The sequence below is a fragment of the Populus trichocarpa genome, chromosome 2, assembly GCF_000002775.5.
Source record: "Populus trichocarpa isolate Nisqually-1 chromosome 2, P.trichocarpa_v4.1, whole genome shotgun sequence".
NCBI classification, from domain to species: domain Eukaryota; kingdom Viridiplantae; phylum Streptophyta; class Magnoliopsida; order Malpighiales; family Salicaceae; genus Populus; species Populus trichocarpa.
Genome location: NC_037286.2, coordinates 20,349,035 through 20,368,298, shown reverse-complemented (window position 1 = coordinate 20,368,298; position 19,264 = coordinate 20,349,035). Strand labels below are relative to the sequence as shown.

General features: G+C 35.2%; 2 protein-coding genes and 1 pseudogene across 7 annotated transcripts; 1 reads left to right on the top strand and 2 right to left on the bottom strand.

Moving 5' to 3' along the window:
- Positions 1 to 236: 236 nt before the first annotated feature.
- On the bottom strand, positions 237 to 3,490 carry LOC7481468 (disease resistance protein RPM1). Its single transcript, XM_024594737.2, has 2 exons — positions 2,410 to 3,490; positions 237 to 2,334 (listed from the first exon to the last, which is right to left on the bottom strand). The coding sequence occupies exons 1-2, from the start codon at positions 3,228 to 3,230 to the stop codon at positions 468 to 470; spliced, it is 2,688 nt and encodes an 895-aa protein (XP_024450505.1). The 5' UTR covers positions 3,231 to 3,490; the 3' UTR covers positions 237 to 467.
- A 5,454-nt stretch (positions 3,491 to 8,944) lies between these two features.
- On the top strand, positions 8,945 to 10,009 carry LOC127904942 (L10-interacting MYB domain-containing protein-like; annotated as a pseudogene).
- Positions 10,010 to 13,972: 3,963 nt separating this feature from the next.
- LOC7481467 (uncharacterized) lies at positions 13,973 to 18,350 on the bottom strand. 6 transcript variants are annotated; one of them, XM_024595669.2, is made up of 4 exons: positions 18,214 to 18,332; positions 16,851 to 17,072; positions 14,411 to 15,568; positions 13,973 to 14,282 (listed from the first exon to the last, which is right to left on the bottom strand). In XM_024595669.2, exon 3 carries the CDS (start codon positions 15,535 to 15,537, stop codon positions 14,431 to 14,433), a length of 1,107 nt encoding a protein of 368 aa, XP_024451437.1. In that variant the 5' UTR covers positions 15,538 to 15,568; positions 16,851 to 17,072; positions 18,214 to 18,332; the 3' UTR covers positions 13,973 to 14,282; positions 14,411 to 14,430. The 6 variants fall into 6 exon arrangements, with proteins under 6 accessions (XP_024451437.1, XP_024451436.1, XP_024451435.1 ...); XM_024595668.2 differs by having other exon boundaries at positions 13,973 to 14,316; positions 18,214 to 18,309; XM_024595667.2 differs by having other exon boundaries at positions 13,973 to 15,568; positions 18,214 to 18,350.
- Positions 18,351 to 19,264: the final 914 nt, after the last annotated feature.

Below are 19,264 nucleotides of genomic sequence, written 5' to 3'. Positions count from 1 at the left end.
GAAAGGTTTTGTCTTGTCTCTAGTTGGTACTGAAATTTCTCAGCAAGTGGACAGTTTCCTTTGTTAAATGTCTCTATGAAATGACAACGACTGCAGATATACTAGATGGATGTAAGTAACGCTTCTAATTCTGCTGGATCATCAACGGTAAAAAGTTGTAAATTTCTGGATCTCTTTCTGCTCTGTTTGATTTTGCAATATACATGTGTGCGCGCGCGCATGCTATCAGCCAAATATAAATCACAAAATGACGATCTTGCTCTTTTAAGTTGCTACTTCCGAGCTAGTACAATGTTTTTGAATTTTTAGTAAAATAAATGTACGAGACATAACTCAATTGCTTCCATTGCCAAATATTCCTGTTTGAATAAACAGTGCACACTCTGCAGTGCTGCAAGAATCTGTTAATGCAAGAGCTCAACTTTCGCTACCTTTTCCTTTAGGAGGTGAGATGGTATTAGAATCACTCATAGTGTTTCAACTACTCGAGTTTGTTCTGTTATGTAGACGAGTTTGATTGTTGGTATGTGCTGTACCTTCTGTTGATCTTCAATGAGGCCACTTCGGAATCTCTGCAACAATTGCTCATGCATATCCTCCAGATGCAACTTCTGAAGGCCATTAAGATGCTCAATCCCTTGAGGCAACGCCTTCATCGCTTGACAACGAATTAGATACAATTCCCGGATGCTTGGCAGCGAATTCTCCTCCAGTTTCATGCTATCCAATTGCACAAGCTCTACAAGATTCAGTTTGTTCAGTCTAGGGAACCATCCTTCCTTGAAGTGCAAGGCCCTGCCATCATATGCTTTCTTGAGCTCAAGGAACACTAGACTGGAAAGTACATGGATAGAAGAAAGTATATCTTCTTGGAGACGAGAATAACCCAAATACAAATGCGTTAGATTTTCCAAGGACCCAATCCAGGGAGGTAACCTATTCAATTGACCGATCAAGGTTAGTTTCTGAAGAAATATTGGAGTCAAAGGTAATGCTTCCAATTGAAGTTCCTCTTCTGTATTGGTTGCCATCACACCTAAACGGAGGAGGCCTGTCAACTTTTGAATTGAATCGCACAGCTTTGGTCCATCAGCAGCTCTCAATTTTGCAATCTCCAACCGTTTGAGACCAGTCAAGTTCCCTACCTGCTGGATTAGCTCCTTCTCTGCTTCAATACATGCAAGAGTCTGCAAACTGCGGATGTTCCATATCCCCCCCGGAGCCTGCATACTGATGAGAGCGTCTGTTGTTTGAGAGTTCTGACCGTTCTTGTGGAGCATAAACAGATGCCTCAAATTAGATAGTTTTGATATTCCACTTGGTAGCCTTTCTATATAGGTATTCCATACATCCAATGTTTGTAACTTGTTTAGCCTTTCCATCGATTTGGGAAGCTCCCTTATATCTGTATCTCTCAAGTTCAAGTACCTTAGATTGAACAACTCAACCAGTGTTCCTGGCATGGTCTCAATGGGAACACCCTCTAGATCAAGAACCCTTAGAAATTTGAATTTTGATGACACAACAGCTAGAGAGAACGAAGAGCACGTATCTGTTGGAAACACAAAGAAAGAGCGAAGATGGTGTGACATGGCACTGCCCAATCGGATGCTTTCACCAGTACTATAAACTGATAACCTGCGGATTTTTCCTTCTAGCTTTGATGGGTAACCATCATACGCTGTGCAGAAATTCTCCTTTTCAGATATCGTCATAGCTAGTTCACGCATGACATCTTGTACTCGACATATCTTCACCCTCCCAGCATCATTAGTCTCTGTAACTTGAATCAGGCTTCGGAGGACAAGTTCTGTGAGGTACTCCTCTGCTATCTCTTCCAAGGTCATACCTTTTCTTTCTCGGATGAACCCTTCTGCTATCCATAGCCTAATTAGCTTCTTCCTCCTAATTGGGTAACCATCGCGGAAAACACAACAGAATAAGAAACAATACTTGAGGTAGAATGGTAAATCATTGAAGCTCAACAGCAATATTCCCTTCACTTGTTCCAGCATGGGATTGTTGCTTAGTTGCCAATTGAGGCTTTCAAGGACCTTCTTCCATTCCACGACCGTCTTGCTTCTTGAACACATGAGGCCTCCAACTGCCACTATTGCAAGTGGCAAGCCCTCACATTTCTTCAAAATGGCCATAGCTAAATGTTTAAGCTCTTTGGGACAAAGGTGATCCGTGTCATTCCAAAATGCCTTTTTGCACAAGAGGGCCCAAGCATCTTTCTCTTGAAGAGGCGCAAGCTGATGGACACGGCTTCCAATTCCAACAGAGGTAGCTACATTCTTGTTCCTAGTTGTGAGGATAATTCTGCTTCCATATCTATTATTGGGAAATGCAGTTCTTATTATACTCCAAAGATCTATGCTCCATACATCATCTAGGACAATAACATACCTTTTCTGGTGCAAATAATCAATAAGCATACCCACAAGCTGTCTGTAGTTCATTGAACCCACGTTGTTTGGTATCACCACTGATGTCGCGCCAAATAGCTCCTTGATGATGCTTCTCAACAGCTCGCCAGTCCCACATGTTTGAGACACAGATATCCATGCCCAACAATCAAAGCCTCTCTTGATTATATGATTGTTGTAGACTCTTGTGACTAGAGTGGTCTTACCAAGACCACCCATTCCCACAATTGAAATAACAGTCCGGCGAGGTTCATCCTCCATTAACCATCCAAGCAGCTGCTCCGTGCTCTCTTCCATTCCCACTATATCATCATCATCTACAAACGTTGCTGATTCTCCATAATGTTGCCACCTATCGCCAGCAACATTTCTTGTAGCCTCCTCATCAAGCTGATCAAAACCATATCGCTTGCTTCTCTCTGAAACCTCATGAACCTTAGCTATGACCTTTTGTAGTTTTGAAGAAATTCGATGCCTTGAAGTTATGTTCTTGGGGAATTTGACCACGCCTTCGACGATACCCTTGAATCCATTCTCAAGAGGTTTCTTATATTTGTGATGCATGAACTCATCTATTATATCCTCGACTTCATACGCAACCTCTCTTACTTGCCTCACCCATGTTTCCACTGAATCACTCTTTTCCTTTCTTCTTTCTGCATCTCTTAAGAATGATTTCATGCTCTCTAGCTCAAGTTTGATTTCTTCTATTTTATCACGAGCATCTCCCAGCAGTGATGCTTTTTGCAGTAGGATTGTAGTTAGTTTATCAAGTAAGAAACTCACAGCACCATCTGCCATCTTTCACTCACAAATCTACTTCTGCTTCACTAACTGTTTTCCTCTCTTTCCTTCATTGCAATTTACAGGGATGGTGAGAGGAAGGTGAGAGGAAATGAGCAGGAAAAACAGTTTGTAACTTTGTATGAATTTAATACACATGGCCTGATAAAGCAAACCTCCAGGAAGACTTTGTACAAGTCAAGACCGTGAGCAATTGCGAGTAACAGCACACACATGAAGACCTCTTCAAAGGTATTAAAAACTATAGAAATACATAAAAATAATGAGATTGTTGACATCTCTGTCTTTAATAAGATATAAGATGCTTGTACCATATTTAAGGGTCTTAATATATGCTTTTTCATACCGGTTCGAAAACTATAAGTTTTGTGTGACCGGGGATTTCACAATTTTTATATTTGGAAAGCCTACCAGTCAAGTTTAAAACCTTTTTGGGCCTAATAGTGTGTAAAAACATACCGTTACAAAAACCAAGAGTTCTATGGAATTGAAGCTTTAGCAAATTTTGCGCTTCCAAAGCCCTATTGATAAACTTTAGCCATCTTTGCGGTAATCACAATATGTTTTGGCATACAAGTGCGAAACCATAAAGTTTTTCTTGATAGTAGAAGATTGTAAATCTTTGTTATGAAGCTTTCATGATGTAATTTTAACCTATAAATCTTATTTTTTTATAAAAAAAAATGACATACAGTATAATTATCTTGATAGCATTTAATGAAAGATCAATATCCCTTACCTGATCGGAATATGGTGAGTTCTTTGAAAGATTTTTATACACCTAAAAAGGTGTAGAGATTAGAGTTTAAGACGTCAATTGTAGCTAAGCCTGTAGAGACTGAGTTTTTCCCTGAAGTTAGACCCAAGAAAGGTTGGTCATTATCTTGGACTTGGTTGACTAGCAAGTCCAAGCGCTTTGGGTCTGGCATGCGTGTCAAACTCACGCTACCTTGAGCTTGGCGCATTGCCAAGTCCAAACGTTTTGGGCTTGGTGGAGTGCTAAGTCCAAACGTCTTAAAACTGATATGCGTGCTAGATCCACGCCACTTTAGACTTGACGCATTGCCAAATCCAAGCGCTTTGAGCTTGACAGACTTTCAAGTCCAAGTGTCTTGAGTGTCAAACCCACACCACCTTGAACTTGACGCACTGTCACGTTCAAGCGTCGGTGAACAACCTTGGTTTTTCTTTAGGTTTTTTCCCTTGTAATAGTTTAAATCCGACTACGCTTTTGCAGGTTGTGTTGTTGCTTACATGGTTTTTAGCTTTTAAGATTTTTCAGCTTTTTATTTTTATTTTAGAGTGATGACCTGCCTACTTGTTTTTTTAATTATCTTTCCATGAAAGGCTCCAGGCTTTGGCTTTGTGCTGGTCGTCTTTGATGCTTCTTTTCTAAAAAGATTTCCTTTGTTCATTTCCTCGAATAAACAACTATGATGTTTTTGTTTTTTCCACCCTTCCTATAGGTAACTGGACTGCTCTCCCGCTGCTCTATTCGCATTAACCTTCCTCCTAGTAGTGCACGTGCCTTCTTGAGTTATTTCTTCAAGCTCTTTTTTTTCAAAGTCTGCCTGTGTGGTTCAAGTGCAGGAATTGTAATTGGTTTGCATCCTTTGTCTTTCTATTTGAGCTGTCCTCTTCAGTTGTTAAGTTAGCTTTGAATTGTCGTACACTGCCCTCTGCAATTCCTGTTCGCCTTTTTCTTGGCTTTGCTGGACAAAGTTAGTATTATGAGCTGTTCCATTGCCTTTCTTTTTTTATATAATTCCATCAGCTTTTTTGCTATTTGTATATGTTCTTCTATATGCTTCTGACTCGTGTAGCTTCCCCTGCTTTCACTTGCTTCCTCGCTGTCCACCTTTTGTTTTACTTAATTATACACTGTTGCTGTCTGTTGCTGGGTATTTGAGATCAGTCATTGCTACCACTTAATGGCCTTCCATTGACTGCGATTATTTATTCCATCAAGGTAAATCTCTCTCTTCCCCGTTTAGCCCAACTGTTTTATATGAGAAGGGAGCTTTATCTAGTTTATTATGTAAGACTCTGTATCTTTCGATTTGTTGCTGCTATTTTTAATCCAGAATTTATGATTACGAGGAGGAATGGAGGATTATAGAAATTGATGACTTTTAAAAAATCTTCTTCATCATCTCAGACCAACTTCTTTGGGGATGTTTGTCCATTCACGCCGCAGGGGCGGAGCTAAGATTAATTATTAGAAGGGGCCAAAATTAATATAATAAGATATAATATTTATTTTAATTTATTGTACATGAGTTGTAAAAAAATCATGTATAATTTAGTTTTATTCAAATAACTTACTACAAATATATAATGACATTTGTATAAGATAAAATGTTCGAAGCAATACCAAATTAAATCAAAGCAACGAAGTTAATTTCATCTTCATAATATATTCATCACTTTAATGTTGTTAGTCTTTATACCTATCAAATATAAACATACAAAGTATATAAGAAACATTAGCTAAAGCGAAGCATTATTTATATTCGATAAACTTTGAAATAAAGCAAAAAATAATAAAGAATGATTCTTACTAATTAACACGAGTTCTTTGTAAACTGAAGTGCATTGGAGTTGCTCAACCATAACTTTAACATTACACATTAGAGTTGGTTCACTAGGCTGCGAGTTATCAATATTTTTTCTTTTTTTTTCAAAAAAAAAAACAAATTCTTCAGATTTTGTTCATGGTTCAACCTAAACTCCAAACATATATCGTGAGAAAAAAATTGATAATTTTGGTGGCTCTACTAAAAACAAAATATTAAAAAAAATCCAAGTATAATCAAAACAAACCAATAAAATATATCTAATTAATTAGAAAAAAAAAGCACTATAACAAGAATTCAAAAAACAATTAGTAAAACTAGCAGATCTGAGAAAACAAATGAAGCAAAAATGGTAGAATTATATATAAAAAAAAACCTTATCAAATTATTAACAAACATATCAAAACAAAACAAAAATAGATTTTAAATTTAAGTTACCTTATTTTGTTTGATGAAAAATAAATTAATTGGTGGCTCTGCTTCAATCTTTTCATTAAAAAATTTTACTTGTGATTTATATTTATATTTTTATTTTTGACCGGCTGTAGGATTTATTACGCAAAGTAATAATTTTATATTTATAAGATTTATATTAGGGCTGCGCAAATAATTCAAAGAAAAACAAATTGAAAAATCACACTTAACTACTGAAAGAAAACTCACCTTTTTAGAATAAAAAACCTCCTCCACACTTAATTACCCAATTATATATTCATGTACATTGCATAGCATGAAGAGTTCAATGAGTTCATGGATTGTCCTTCCATGGATAGAGGCTGCAAAATACCTGGATGTCAGCAAGATTTGGATTCTATTTTTTGCTACTCTCTGATTTCAAGTTCTATTTTTTTTAGATGTTTCAGAACTGTAGAGATTTTATTTTAAATGGTTTTTGCTTGAAGGGCACTTTGGTTTTTGTTCAGTCTAGCTTTGCTTAATATTTTACCTGTTCTTACAGAGGCAGCTGGTGCCATTTTTCATGTGAGTTTTATTACAACAGAGGTAGCTAGCTTTTCCCATGACTTTTAATTCTTGGATCTGGTCTCTCCACGCCGTCTCTGATTGTAGTTATGCTATTTTTGGTTCCCATATCAGATGTGCTTGCCTCATCTCCTGTGGTTTTCAGTTTGTTTTTGCAGCTTGCCTTTTGTTGCAGGTTTTTTTCACTGAGTGTGAAAAATTTCTGCGACACCAAAGTTGCAGCAGACACAAGCCATATGAGCTTGTTTGTGTATGCGGAAGCATTTGCGTTCCTTGTAAACGCACTAATAGTGATGTTTGGTTACCGATTGCAAAAAAAAAAAATCATGGGTCCCACCATTTATCTGAGGCAGGACCTCGATTATAAAAAAGCAGAATTTTACTGTTTTTTGCAAGTTCAACCACAAGTTGAACTTTCTAGAGATAACAAGAGATGAGAAATTTATCAAAGCATCCTCTTCTCTTTTGCTCTTCTCGTCCGTTTTCATTCGCATTTATTTCTCTTCCCATCAACCCTAACTGCGCACAACAACTCTACAGTAAACCATTACTGCAGCACAACCCACAACAATAAGTGATGGCTGCGTCTCTTTCTTCCCATTCTGTTGTTATTCATTTCTCCTTAACAACAGAAAAAGAACAACAACAAGAAGTCATTTTACTGCAATCAACAACCCTAAAACAGAAATCCAGATCGTGCTTCATTCAAACACCAAAGCTGCAATTTCCAACAGGTTAGTTTGCTTAGTTCACTGGTCTGCTCATATAGTATTTTTAAGTTAATTTTTGTTGATTGCAGTGAAACTTAGATATGTTTATTCCCTTTTATAAAGCACTTGTTTTTTACTCTTGACAGTGATAATTGCTAATTTTTCATTCATTTCTCCTTAACAACAGAAAAAGAAGAACAAGAGCAACCTGTTTTACTGCAATCAACAACCCCAAAGCAGATTTCAACATCGTGCTTCATTAAAATACCTAAGCTGCAATTTCCAACGGGTTAGTTTGCTTACTTCACTGGTATGCTCGTATAGTATTTTAAGTTAATTTTTGTTGATTGCAGTGAAACCTCGATTTGTTTATTCCCTTTTATAAATCACTTGTTTTTTACTCTCGACAGTGATAATTGCTAATTTTTCAGTCTGTTTATTCCCTCCATGTATCTTCAGTTATTTATGTGTTGGTTGTTATGTTAAACTGGTAGTAGTTGTCTATGGGTAGTTATTTATGTGTTGGCTATTATGTTAAACTGGTAGTAATTGAGGCTGAAAGCAAAGTACTCGCTGCATTGTCAAGCATTAATAGTTTTCAAGCCATCAGAAACTGGTAGTTGTTGTTGTTTGCTGATGATTGCTAACAAGTACATAAACGTAAATTAAACTAATAATTTCCTTTGCTAATTAGAACATCCCCTGATAATTGATGAAACACAGTTAAAGGTTTGAGTTGTCTGTGGGTAGTTTTCGATGTTCTTTCCCCTGTCAAGAAATAGTTGAGCAATCATTGTGGATTACTTTGACAAATGTAATTGCCTGTTAGTTTTGTAATGGAATACACCAGCTTCAATTGTAAAATGTCGAAGAATTTCATTACATTGTTGTCAACAGTTACGTGGCTTTGGTGGCTTTGATAATTACAAGACAAATCTCATCAAGCTTTTTCTTTTTATACTGTGTATGGTAAAGCTAAACAAGTTTCTTAGTTCGCACTTGACATCATTCAATCTTTTGTTGAACTAGTTAATTGCATGTCAACTGTGGATGTTAAAGCTGATATATAGGTTCTTTTTTCATCCCTTGTCAACATTCAACCTCTTGTTAGTTTCTTTGGTTGACCTTTTGCTGGAAATGTTATTTCAGGTTCTATTTGTATCTTATTTTAGCCCTTATCACCATTAAATCTTTTGTTAGCTATAGTTAATTGTTTGTTTAATTTTTTCTTGCATTATCAACCAAGCTGCTATAGATAATTGTTAATTTATTTTTTCATCAGTTGTCAACATTTAATCTTTTTTTATTCTTTGGTTGACCTTTTGCTGGAAATGTAATTTTCTGTTCTGTTTGTATCTTATTTTAGCCCTTATCAGCATTCAATCTCTTGTTTATATAGTTAATTGTTTGTTTAATTTTTCCTTGCATTGTCAACCATTAAGCAATGGATGGGTCTGACACACATGATAAAGGTTATTGAACCAAGGCAATGTTGCACACGTTTTGTGGCATTTGCATTAAAGCTATTGAGAGAGGCATGAGACCAAACACCCATTTCGACAAAGCTGGATGGAAATTTGTCATACAGTCATTCAAAGAGCAGACATGATTTTCATTAACAAAAGCTCAGCTTAAAAACAAATGGGATGTGATTAAAAAGGACTGGAGGGTATGGAAAAAATTAATAATTGAAACTGGATTTGGTTGGTCTACTGAACTTGGGACCATCTCAGCAACTGATGAATGGTGGAAAGCAAAATTCAGGTTAGTTTTCATTATCAATAGCCTCACAAAATTATTTGTCATGTTGTATTACGTATTAATCTACTATTATTGCTAAGTACATCCAACTTTCATTCACAGGAAATGAGAGGAGCAAAGAAGTTTAGGCATGTCGGCATAGAGCCCTCGTTGTGTGCCAAGTACGACATCATGTTTACTAACATAGTGGCCACGGGAGAATATGCTTGGACTCCCTCACAAGGACTCTTATCAGATGAAGATAATGTGGCTGCTGGAATGAGAAACACAACCAATAAGGAAACTAATATAGAAGAAGGAAGTGTCGACTCTGAAGAGGATGCAATCTCTTATTTCATACATGATTTTAGCAATATGGTTGGTGGAAACAATGTCGCAAACAGTAGCAGCAACCCCAATAGTGCAAAGAGAAAGGGTTCACATCATACTACACCTCAATGCCGAAAAAAGAAAAGGGGAATTGGAATGGGAGCACAATTATTCACACGTCTGGATCAACTTATTGAGTCTGTCTCCATTACCAAAGAGAGCACAGATCCTTGTAGAGATAAAAAGGATTGTAGCATTGAAGAGGTTATGGAAAAACTGCATTCTATTGATGGAGTTAACTTTGGTAATGCATTGCATACCTTTACAACTGAATTCTTTTGTTCGAAGAGCAAGAGGGAGATGTGGGCTGCAATGGGTGCTATTGATAGAAAAATATCATGGCTGAAAATAATGTTTGAACAACAAAGAAAAACTTAGATGGACAAGGTCAAGTTTTAACTTATTAACCTATTCATGTCTTTTCATTTATGTTGAATACAATATTCTAGTAACATTTTCAATTGTCTGACATCTTTTCCACTGTTTTTTTCAGACTTCCTGTGCTATAATTGTTGCTGGAAATATGTGAAGTTGCCTACGTATTTGTGTATTTCTATAACCAAGTACTTGGAACACCATTACCATGTATGTTTTTACATTATGTATCACTGAATATTGTTGTTGGGTTGGAATTTCATGAGTTCTAAAATGTAGACTTCAAATGTGTGGTTACCTTGCAACTCAAATTTTTCAATTGGGTTACTTGCTGTTGAATTATTGGTTTAATACATGAAAACCGAGATTGATGCTTGTTGTTATTACACTTTAAATGTTAGGTTTAGGTTGTTAAACTCAAATTTTTCAATTGCGTTACTTGTTGTTGAATGGTTGGTTTAATACATGGAAACCGAGATTGATGCTTGTTGTTATTACACTTTGAATGTTTGGATGCTTAACTTTGAATGTTAGGTTTAGGTTGTTAAACTCAAATTTTTCAGTTGGTGTGATACTGTTAGGTTACATGCTCTTGAAAGTTAGGTAACTGATTTGGAATATTAGTTTAATGTCAACTGTGTATTTGTATATAAATAGCAGTAAGTATGGGAAGACAATATTGCTTTCATATTGTCAATTCACAAGTAGAAACTGAATGTTGTAGTACCTGCAATCAGGTGTGGTGGTTTCTAACTGGTCATGTTGCATATTGCTGGTATTTCTATAGCTGTAAGAAGTAAGTTGCATTTAATTTATTATTAGTTGCAACTGATGATTTCTTTGAATGTTATGAAATTCATTATAAATAAAATGCATTTTTAGGTTTGTAAATGTCTGTTCATTTGCATAATTAAAAATGAAAAGGGCAACAAGGTTGATAGGCAGTCACATGCAATGGGAACAAGGCTTATGTAATTATGTTTATGGTGTTCTTGGGAGAGTGAAGGGGTAGAAATTCATGGCCTTTATGATAAAGACCATAATAGGACTATCAACAACGAGATGCTAAAGGAAAGTCTTTGGTTTTTTCTTTTTCTTTTTTTTCTTTCACCATATGGTTGAGTAAATTATAGTTTAGTCCCTATTGATGAGATTTTGAGAGTTATTTTTTTTTTTTTTGAAAAATCACAGTTATCCAATGTTAATTGCTAATTCTTTCTTAAATTCCCATTTTGATCTCTGCAAATACTATTTTTTTAATTTGTTTAAGGCAAGTGGAATTGGAAATTGTGATTAGAGATAAAAGGCATTTTTGAAAAAAATTTTTTGCTTAAAAACTAATTAAAGGACTGTTACGCAAACAAATATAGCCTCATACAAATTGCAAGGCCAGCAAAACTACATTATACTTATAGAAATGGAACAATATTACTAGTCTTATTTACAATTCCAAGATTGTTATTAATTGATTTTTATGGAAATGAACCTATGTTAAATGTTATTCATTTTTTATGCTAGGATATTAAATGACTCTATATTTCGGGTTATATAAAAAGTGATGCTGAGGGTAAAATAATATTTTACAATATAGTATTTCGGTATCCATAATCCATTATTTTTTTTAACAAGTCTTAAGCTTTTCAATTATTCACAAAAAAAATTGTATGTCATGATATATATGGATTCGAACTGGTTTTCAACACTTTTTGACGAGGGTTATGATGATATAATGAATAACGTAGCCGATTATGTTAATTATGGTCATTCTTCTGATAACGATGGAGATTCCAGTGGTAATCACAATTCTGATAATGACAACGACGACGACGATGATTCAGATGAAGAAGGTGAGTTGTTTTGGAAAAGGGAGTTTGGTCATTGTAAATTGGTTATGCACGGCGGGTGCCCTCGCATTATATTATAATATTTATATATACAAGGAACCCTGTATGGATTCGTACAACACTTAAATGCGATGGTTGAACGAAATATTACATGGATATTGGACACGCTGTGTAAACATGTTTAGGATGGATGCGCGACATTTCAAAGTCTTTGCTTTCAACTTGAAAACCAATATGGGCTAAAAACATCTTGAAGAATGTGTGTTTTTGAAAAAGTTGGAATATTTCTTTATATAATAGCATTGGGTGCTTCCAACATGGAAGTTCAGGAGAGATTTCAACATTCAGGAGAAACGATTAGTAGGTACTTTAATGAAGTTTTTAAATCAGTTTGTTCGCTCGCTACAGATTTAATACAACCTGCAGATCCTGGGTTTGTAAACACACCGCGTGAAATTATGAACAATCCAAGGTATATGCCTTATTTCAAGGTAATGTCATTAATTGTATTTATTGATGGTGCTTCGTATTAAATAAATTTGCTAAATTTATTTTTTTAGTCAGCTCAAATTGATGCTTGTTGCTGGTTATTTGTATATTAGAATTGTGTAAGAGCTATCGACGGTACACATGTGGTGCATGTGTTTCTTCATAAAACCAAATTCCATTTATCGGAAGAAAAGGTGTGCCGCATGTAGCTTTGACATGCAATTCACATTTGTTTGGGCGGGTTGGGAAGGTAGTGCACAAGATACACGAATTTTTCTCAAGGCAATTGACAATCCACATATAAAATTTCCTAAGCTACCAGAAGGTAGTAACGTGTGTTGTGTGTGTATATATATATGATAATTAATGTTATTTTTTTTTTTGCATTTTTCAATTTAAAAAAAATTATATGTATTTACAGGGAAATACTACTTGGTTGATTCGGGATATCCTAATGAATATGGATTTTTAGGTCCATATAGAGGTCAGAGATATCATTTGCAAGAATTTAAGAGGCGAGGACAACCACAAACTCGTGAAGAAATTTTCAACCGTGGCACTCTTCATTACGTTTTGTGATAGAACGTACATTTGGAGTTTGAAAAAAAAAATAGTGAATCCTACAGAATATGTCATCCTTTTAATTACAAGGCACAAGTTTAAATTGTTGTCGCATCCAAGGCAATTCATAATTACATTAGAAGAACTTCAAAGCAAGATGTGTCATTTATGGAGTTCGATCGTCATCCTGATTTTGTGCCCGATGATTGTCTAACTGATGTGGTTCCACATTCACAAATCCAAGGACACCATAGGCCTTCGCGAATGGATTACGTACATGATGGAATTACTGCAAGTTTATTGACACAATTATAAAATATTGTTCTAATATGTTTAGGTCTCTTTGCAATATTTTATTGGTTGTAAGATTATTTTTTATGTTATTGTTCATTAATATTATGAATCCAAGTCCTTTTAGGTAATTATACCATAACATCAAATTGAACTATAATTTTTAACCAAACACATTATACTACTTTTTATTCAACCTCAATTTCAACAACAGTTTTAACCAAACATATATTTTTCCAAACCAATCTCAACTAAAGCACTTTTTTATAAAAAAAAAATTTTCTAACCACAACCACAATACCTAACACACTAGTGTGTGGGTGCATGTTCGGATAAATAAAAAATGAGGGAGGGAGGTTTTTCCAGAAAATCTTGGGTTGTCATTGAAAGCATCGATCTGCTTATTTTGTTTGGATGGAGCCAAGAGAGGAGGGGGGGAAATAGAGATGAAAATCTTAGGAGGAAACTTTCCAAGGTTTGATGATAGAAACCATAAAATCTTATTTTGATACCGTGAGCGGTACTAATCATAATCCGATAATCTCCTCTTTTATGTCTTTGAGAAGAATGGTCAAGGGCTTCATTACATCAGTTGTAATAATTCTCATCACATACCGCACACACCTACAAAACCACAGGGAAAAAAGAAAAAAGAATACAACCCTTGCAACACAAAAATGGTAGCAGGTGCAATCCACTTAATTTACCCATCACAAATTACGGTGCATTTCTGACGTAAGCACCCTGGAGGCTGCTATCCCTGAGCTGCAACACCCGCCATATTTGGAAGCAAGAACAAGCTCGACAATACCCATTTGTTTAAAACCAGCAAGCACTATCAAACCACAAAATGTATGATACTGGGGAGAGAGCGGGAGATGAAACAATCCATGTGTTTTATACAATGCAAGAACAATCCACATATATATTACAAAGCATGAAATCCAATTCTAAATCAAATAGAAATATACCACCGAAGGTGACTGCGCCGAATCCAACTCAAATTTATGAATTGTTGAACAAGCTTTTCCAGCTTAACCATCACTCCACTAGCAGGTTTCCAACATTCTGATTCTTAATCAACAAATGGCGCTGCATGCATTAAAAGACAGTTTTCTGCACATTACTGGAACAGTAGGGCATACCAATTGTGTCAGCTGAAGGCAACCAGTGACACAATTCCAGTAGATATCAAAATTGTCAACAAACTGGAGATTTACCAGAAATATGTCATCGCTTCTCATGAATGATCATTGGACCTTGACCTAGTCAAACGCCGGCGCCTTCTTGGGATTGGAGATGCATCTTCACCAGCATTGCCTAATACATGCAAATAACCATTGTCATCGTCGTCGTCGTCGTCAGCATCATTGTCATGCAGACCCAACAAATTCTCACCCCAAAGGAACCGGCGGTCAGCTAAAGTTTCAGCAGATTGGCGATGCCTGGTCCAAGCCCTTGACCAGGTCCTTGGTTCAGCTGCACCATCAATTGAACCAATCATCTGGAAAAAAAAGAAAGTAGTCCACCATGGTGCATTGACTTCATTTGTCCTGCTTTCCCTTTCAACTGATAATCTATCTCCATTTTCAATTATGTAATCACCAACCACAACAGCACCTGGCATAGCTGAATGGACAGCACTGACAATATCACCATATTCTCTCTGGTGCTCAAGGCATCTCCAAGCTCGTTCCCTAGATGGATCAATGTCAGAGGGCCGGATAGTTGGGTGAACCCTCCTGGCATGTCTACGCAATTCTTGGTAGTTTCCAGAGAATGAACAAGATTCCCGGGAGCAACTTCGCTTCTTCAAGTTCAGATATTTTCTAGCCTCATCTACCACCTCCCAGCCTAGTATGGTTCCTCGGCATAAAGGGCAACCGGGACTCAAACTTAACTCTGGTGAGTTTGCATTAACCCCTTCATGTTCAATCCTTTCCTGAACAGACTCAGAATCTACAAGTTCTTCAGGCAGTCTAACAAAAGTGTCATTGCTGATCTCATTTAGATTGTGATTTTCATTACCATCAAAGGCATGAGTTCTCAAAGTCATGCTTGCATCAGTAGTGGTACTAGAACTGACTGAGTTGATGGGCATTGAACTTTGCAAGGTAGCATTGCTCCTAGAATTGCCCCTCGATTTTTTGAACTGGTCCAGGCAATTTGAGTGCCTGTAACTCGTATCACAAATGTAAGATTTGCAGCCCTTCTCATTTGAGCTGCACAGGAGTAGAACAGCATTATGAGGACGGTCCAAGCAGATAGGACATGATACCTCATCCAATTCTTTGTGCAGGGCATGAATATCTGAATCAGTATTAAGTCTTCGTTTCAAAGCAGCCATCTTGAATTCACTGTAATAAGTTACTCAACACCTGAACTCATCAGACACCAATAATAATGAAAATGGAGCAGTACAAATTAACATACCAATAATATTGACAGAAGAACTAATAACTTTCCCGCTAACTAATTATAGCATCATGCTAATGTACCTAAGCGATATTTCACTTGTATCACTCAAGAAAACAATTAGCAAAGCACTACTGGTAGATCAGAGAACACCCAATATGGCTTCAAGAAGTGAAAGTCGTTAACAGGGAAAACCAAAAGCAACTCAACTTCCATTCCAAAAGGTCAAAAAAAAAAAACCTTATTTGATTGCTGACCAACCAATAAAAAACTTTGATATAACCTGGAAAAGGGTTTCTGAATGCAGACACCAAGTATGGCAAAATTCTGAATTCTGAACCAAGTGCCATACAATCAGAAATAGGATGATACACTCCCAACATCATATTTCATTAAGAGAATACAATTGTGGAATCCACAACACAACAGACGGAATTGCCCATAAGATGCCAAAAAGAACATACGACTCCAAAAAATAACCGCAGCTTCAAGGGATATAACCAGACAGTTTTATCCTCCCAAAAGAAGTAAGTTGTTGTTTGAAAACGAGAATTCTTGGAGTTATATGGAACACAAGAGAGTAAGAAAACATCCATGCCCACACAACAAAGTTTGGCATCCATATCCAAGAAAGCAGATAATTTGACTGGTAGTTCAAGCAGAGTAGTTAAGATCTCTACTAGTTCTTTCAATATAACAGTCATGTATAATTATCGCATCAGAATTGTGGAATGTCTTCTACAAGTTCTCTGTCTTTTTTTATTTTTTGAGAAATAAACTGGCATGGCAAAGTTCATATCTTTGATGGCTTCTATCCAATATACAGCTAAAAATGGTGATATCAGATAACGGTATTCAACTCCAAAGTTCCCCATCATAAATTCTCTAATTTCATTGCGGAGAAATAAATGAAACCTCTCTCCCACTAAGACTTAGGTTTAGAAGTAAATGATGTCTGCTTAACTATTTACATAAAGAGATTACTCTGTGGATTGACATTTAAGTATAATTTGTGGTACTCCTATCAATTTTTTCATGAACCAAAAAACTAAGCACTCTTCATAATATAACTTTATTTTTTCCATAAATCTTGTAAGCAAAACCTTAAAAACTGGTTGGCATGTAACAGTTCAAGGAATATAATCTAAAAGAAAATAAAAATCTACATTACAAAAAATATATCTCTGTAATGAGAAGGCAAGGCTTAAACTTACAAAAGCAAGTTCATCTGCATTTTATACTTACCATAAGAAGGTACTGTACTGAAATTACCCACTGGAAGCTTCTGAGTGCCCAGTTATATAACGAATTGAAAATTACATACTTAAACACAAGGCAAGCCCTCTACAAAGCTCCAACGAGCGCCATAATTATTTCAGTAATCCTTGCTCCTAAAGACTTGATACAACCTTCAATAACTTACACTAATTACTTCTCAAGCCACTAAGTTATGATTAGTCACAAAACCTGTAGAATGCCAGAAAAGAATACATGAGCTCATAATCAAAAAGCTCGATGAAGGTTTCATGAGTCACTAGAGAAGAAAAAGAACAAGCATATATAAGAACAGGAAAGCTTCAAGAAGAGTTTTGGATAGAAACAATTTAAATAAGAAATGAAATGCATATGTCAGAATATGGTAATTCTTGGATTTAAATTTCTATCTAATAAAAGCCTTGATCCCAGATACAAGGAGAAACACGCAGTTCTAAGGACATATCAATGGAGATTATCAAAACAGTTCAACAAAGAGAGGAAAAACAAAAAAAAAACCCTGTAAACATTATGAACTCCAATGTTGGCATAAAATCCCTGAACTAAATGAGCAGCTAACATGTCAGCCAGTATAAGGATAAAATGGCATTATCAAAAGAAGAAAAGTCCATCCACTACTACCTTAATCTTGTCCAATATCGATTCATCAATAGAAAAGGCAGAGACTTAGTGTTGCTATTTTCAGTATACATAATCAAGCACAGAAATTCCAGCTTACACCATCACTTGACAATCCCAAATGATGTTTCTAGATAAATGAAATGCACCAACCCCATTAATCATCTAAAACAGTAAAATTCCACATAATCTTAGTGACATTCTGAGGAATTGAGAATTTTTCCCGGGGATGGTAGTTAAAGGTAGTGAGGGTTTCAAAACCAAAACCAAACGAGACTAGAAGCAACAATGGAACTAGCATCATTCCTACAAGTGCGATTACTATACCAAAATAAAGAAAATCCAACACAGTGCAGCAGAAACTAAGACCAGAATTGAAAAGAAAATTAATTCATAACAATTTCCGAAATATAATCCATGGATTTATCATTTCCCATAAATAAATTGACAACACATAAATTAACAACACACATATAAGTGGACTTCCAACCATGGCAATTCCAAAATTTATAAGTACCCATAAAATTTTTTTTCTTTAATTTACACGGAATCAAAACTATACAAAACCGTTTTAGCATTAATTAATTAACTAAAGTAACAGATGAAAATCGTAGCCAAACATAGATCGATCCAAATACAAATCAATCAACATAATTGTAATTAACAATGACGGGTCATCTAAGTTTAATTAACAAAAAAAAAGTTGAGGAATTACAAGGCAATCGAATTCCTGATGATGATCTATCTGTTGGGGTCCTTGGGGAGGTTGCGTTAAGAACTCCCGGTTATAAAGATAGGTAGGTAGAAAAGCGCAAGAAAGGGAGTTGAAATTAAAATGAAAAATAAAAAAAAGTATTCGGCATAAAAGCTGTGCTATTTATATTGGTAAAGAAAAGGGAGTTTTTTTTTAATTACCGTAAATCTCAAAAATATTATCCAAATATTCTCAATTTTACCATTATACAATTTTATCCTAATTTTTTTAGAAATTCTCGAATAAGGATTTTCATATTATAAAAGCTTTTCATCTAAATTTATATCCAAATTATATATTTTTGATAAAATAAAATGAAGTCATTTGAGGTCCTTACTCAAAAAAATTAAATTATTGATGATAAACTTAATATAAAAATAGTTTGAGTGTACCATGATAATATTTTTGAGGTATATTTTGGTTTTCTTAAAAAATTAATTAAATTAATGGTTGATGAGTTAATGAGATTGGAAGCAATATTATTAAATAGGCTAGCTTAAACATAACTTAAGTTGACTTTAAATAATTGTTTCAAGGCTAAGTTATTACAAACCATAAGTTATCCAAGTGTCCGACCTCTAACAATAATTCACACGAACCACCAATGAAAAATATCATAAACTTTTTTAAGAGAAAGAGATTAATATGTCTTTGAGTGTTGATTCTTTTCTTTTGTGTTTTTCAGGTATTTTATAACTTATGTAGTTTATACACAGAAAATAAAAGGTACAACATTCTATTTATAAGGAAACTTAAAAAACCTTATAAATAAGAAAATATCAATTTGTCGCCTGTATAATATCACATTTATTATTTTAGGACAATTTAAAAATTTATTCACCTACCTGATTTTTCTAAATCTAGAATTATAATTCCTATATAAATTACACTCTAGTCATTAATTTCTAAAATTTATTTACAATCAAAACACACTTGATCAACCATTCCATTTTAATTCTTTATCAATGGATCTTATACGTATAACCCATTAGATTTCCTAATAAGTTAGTCA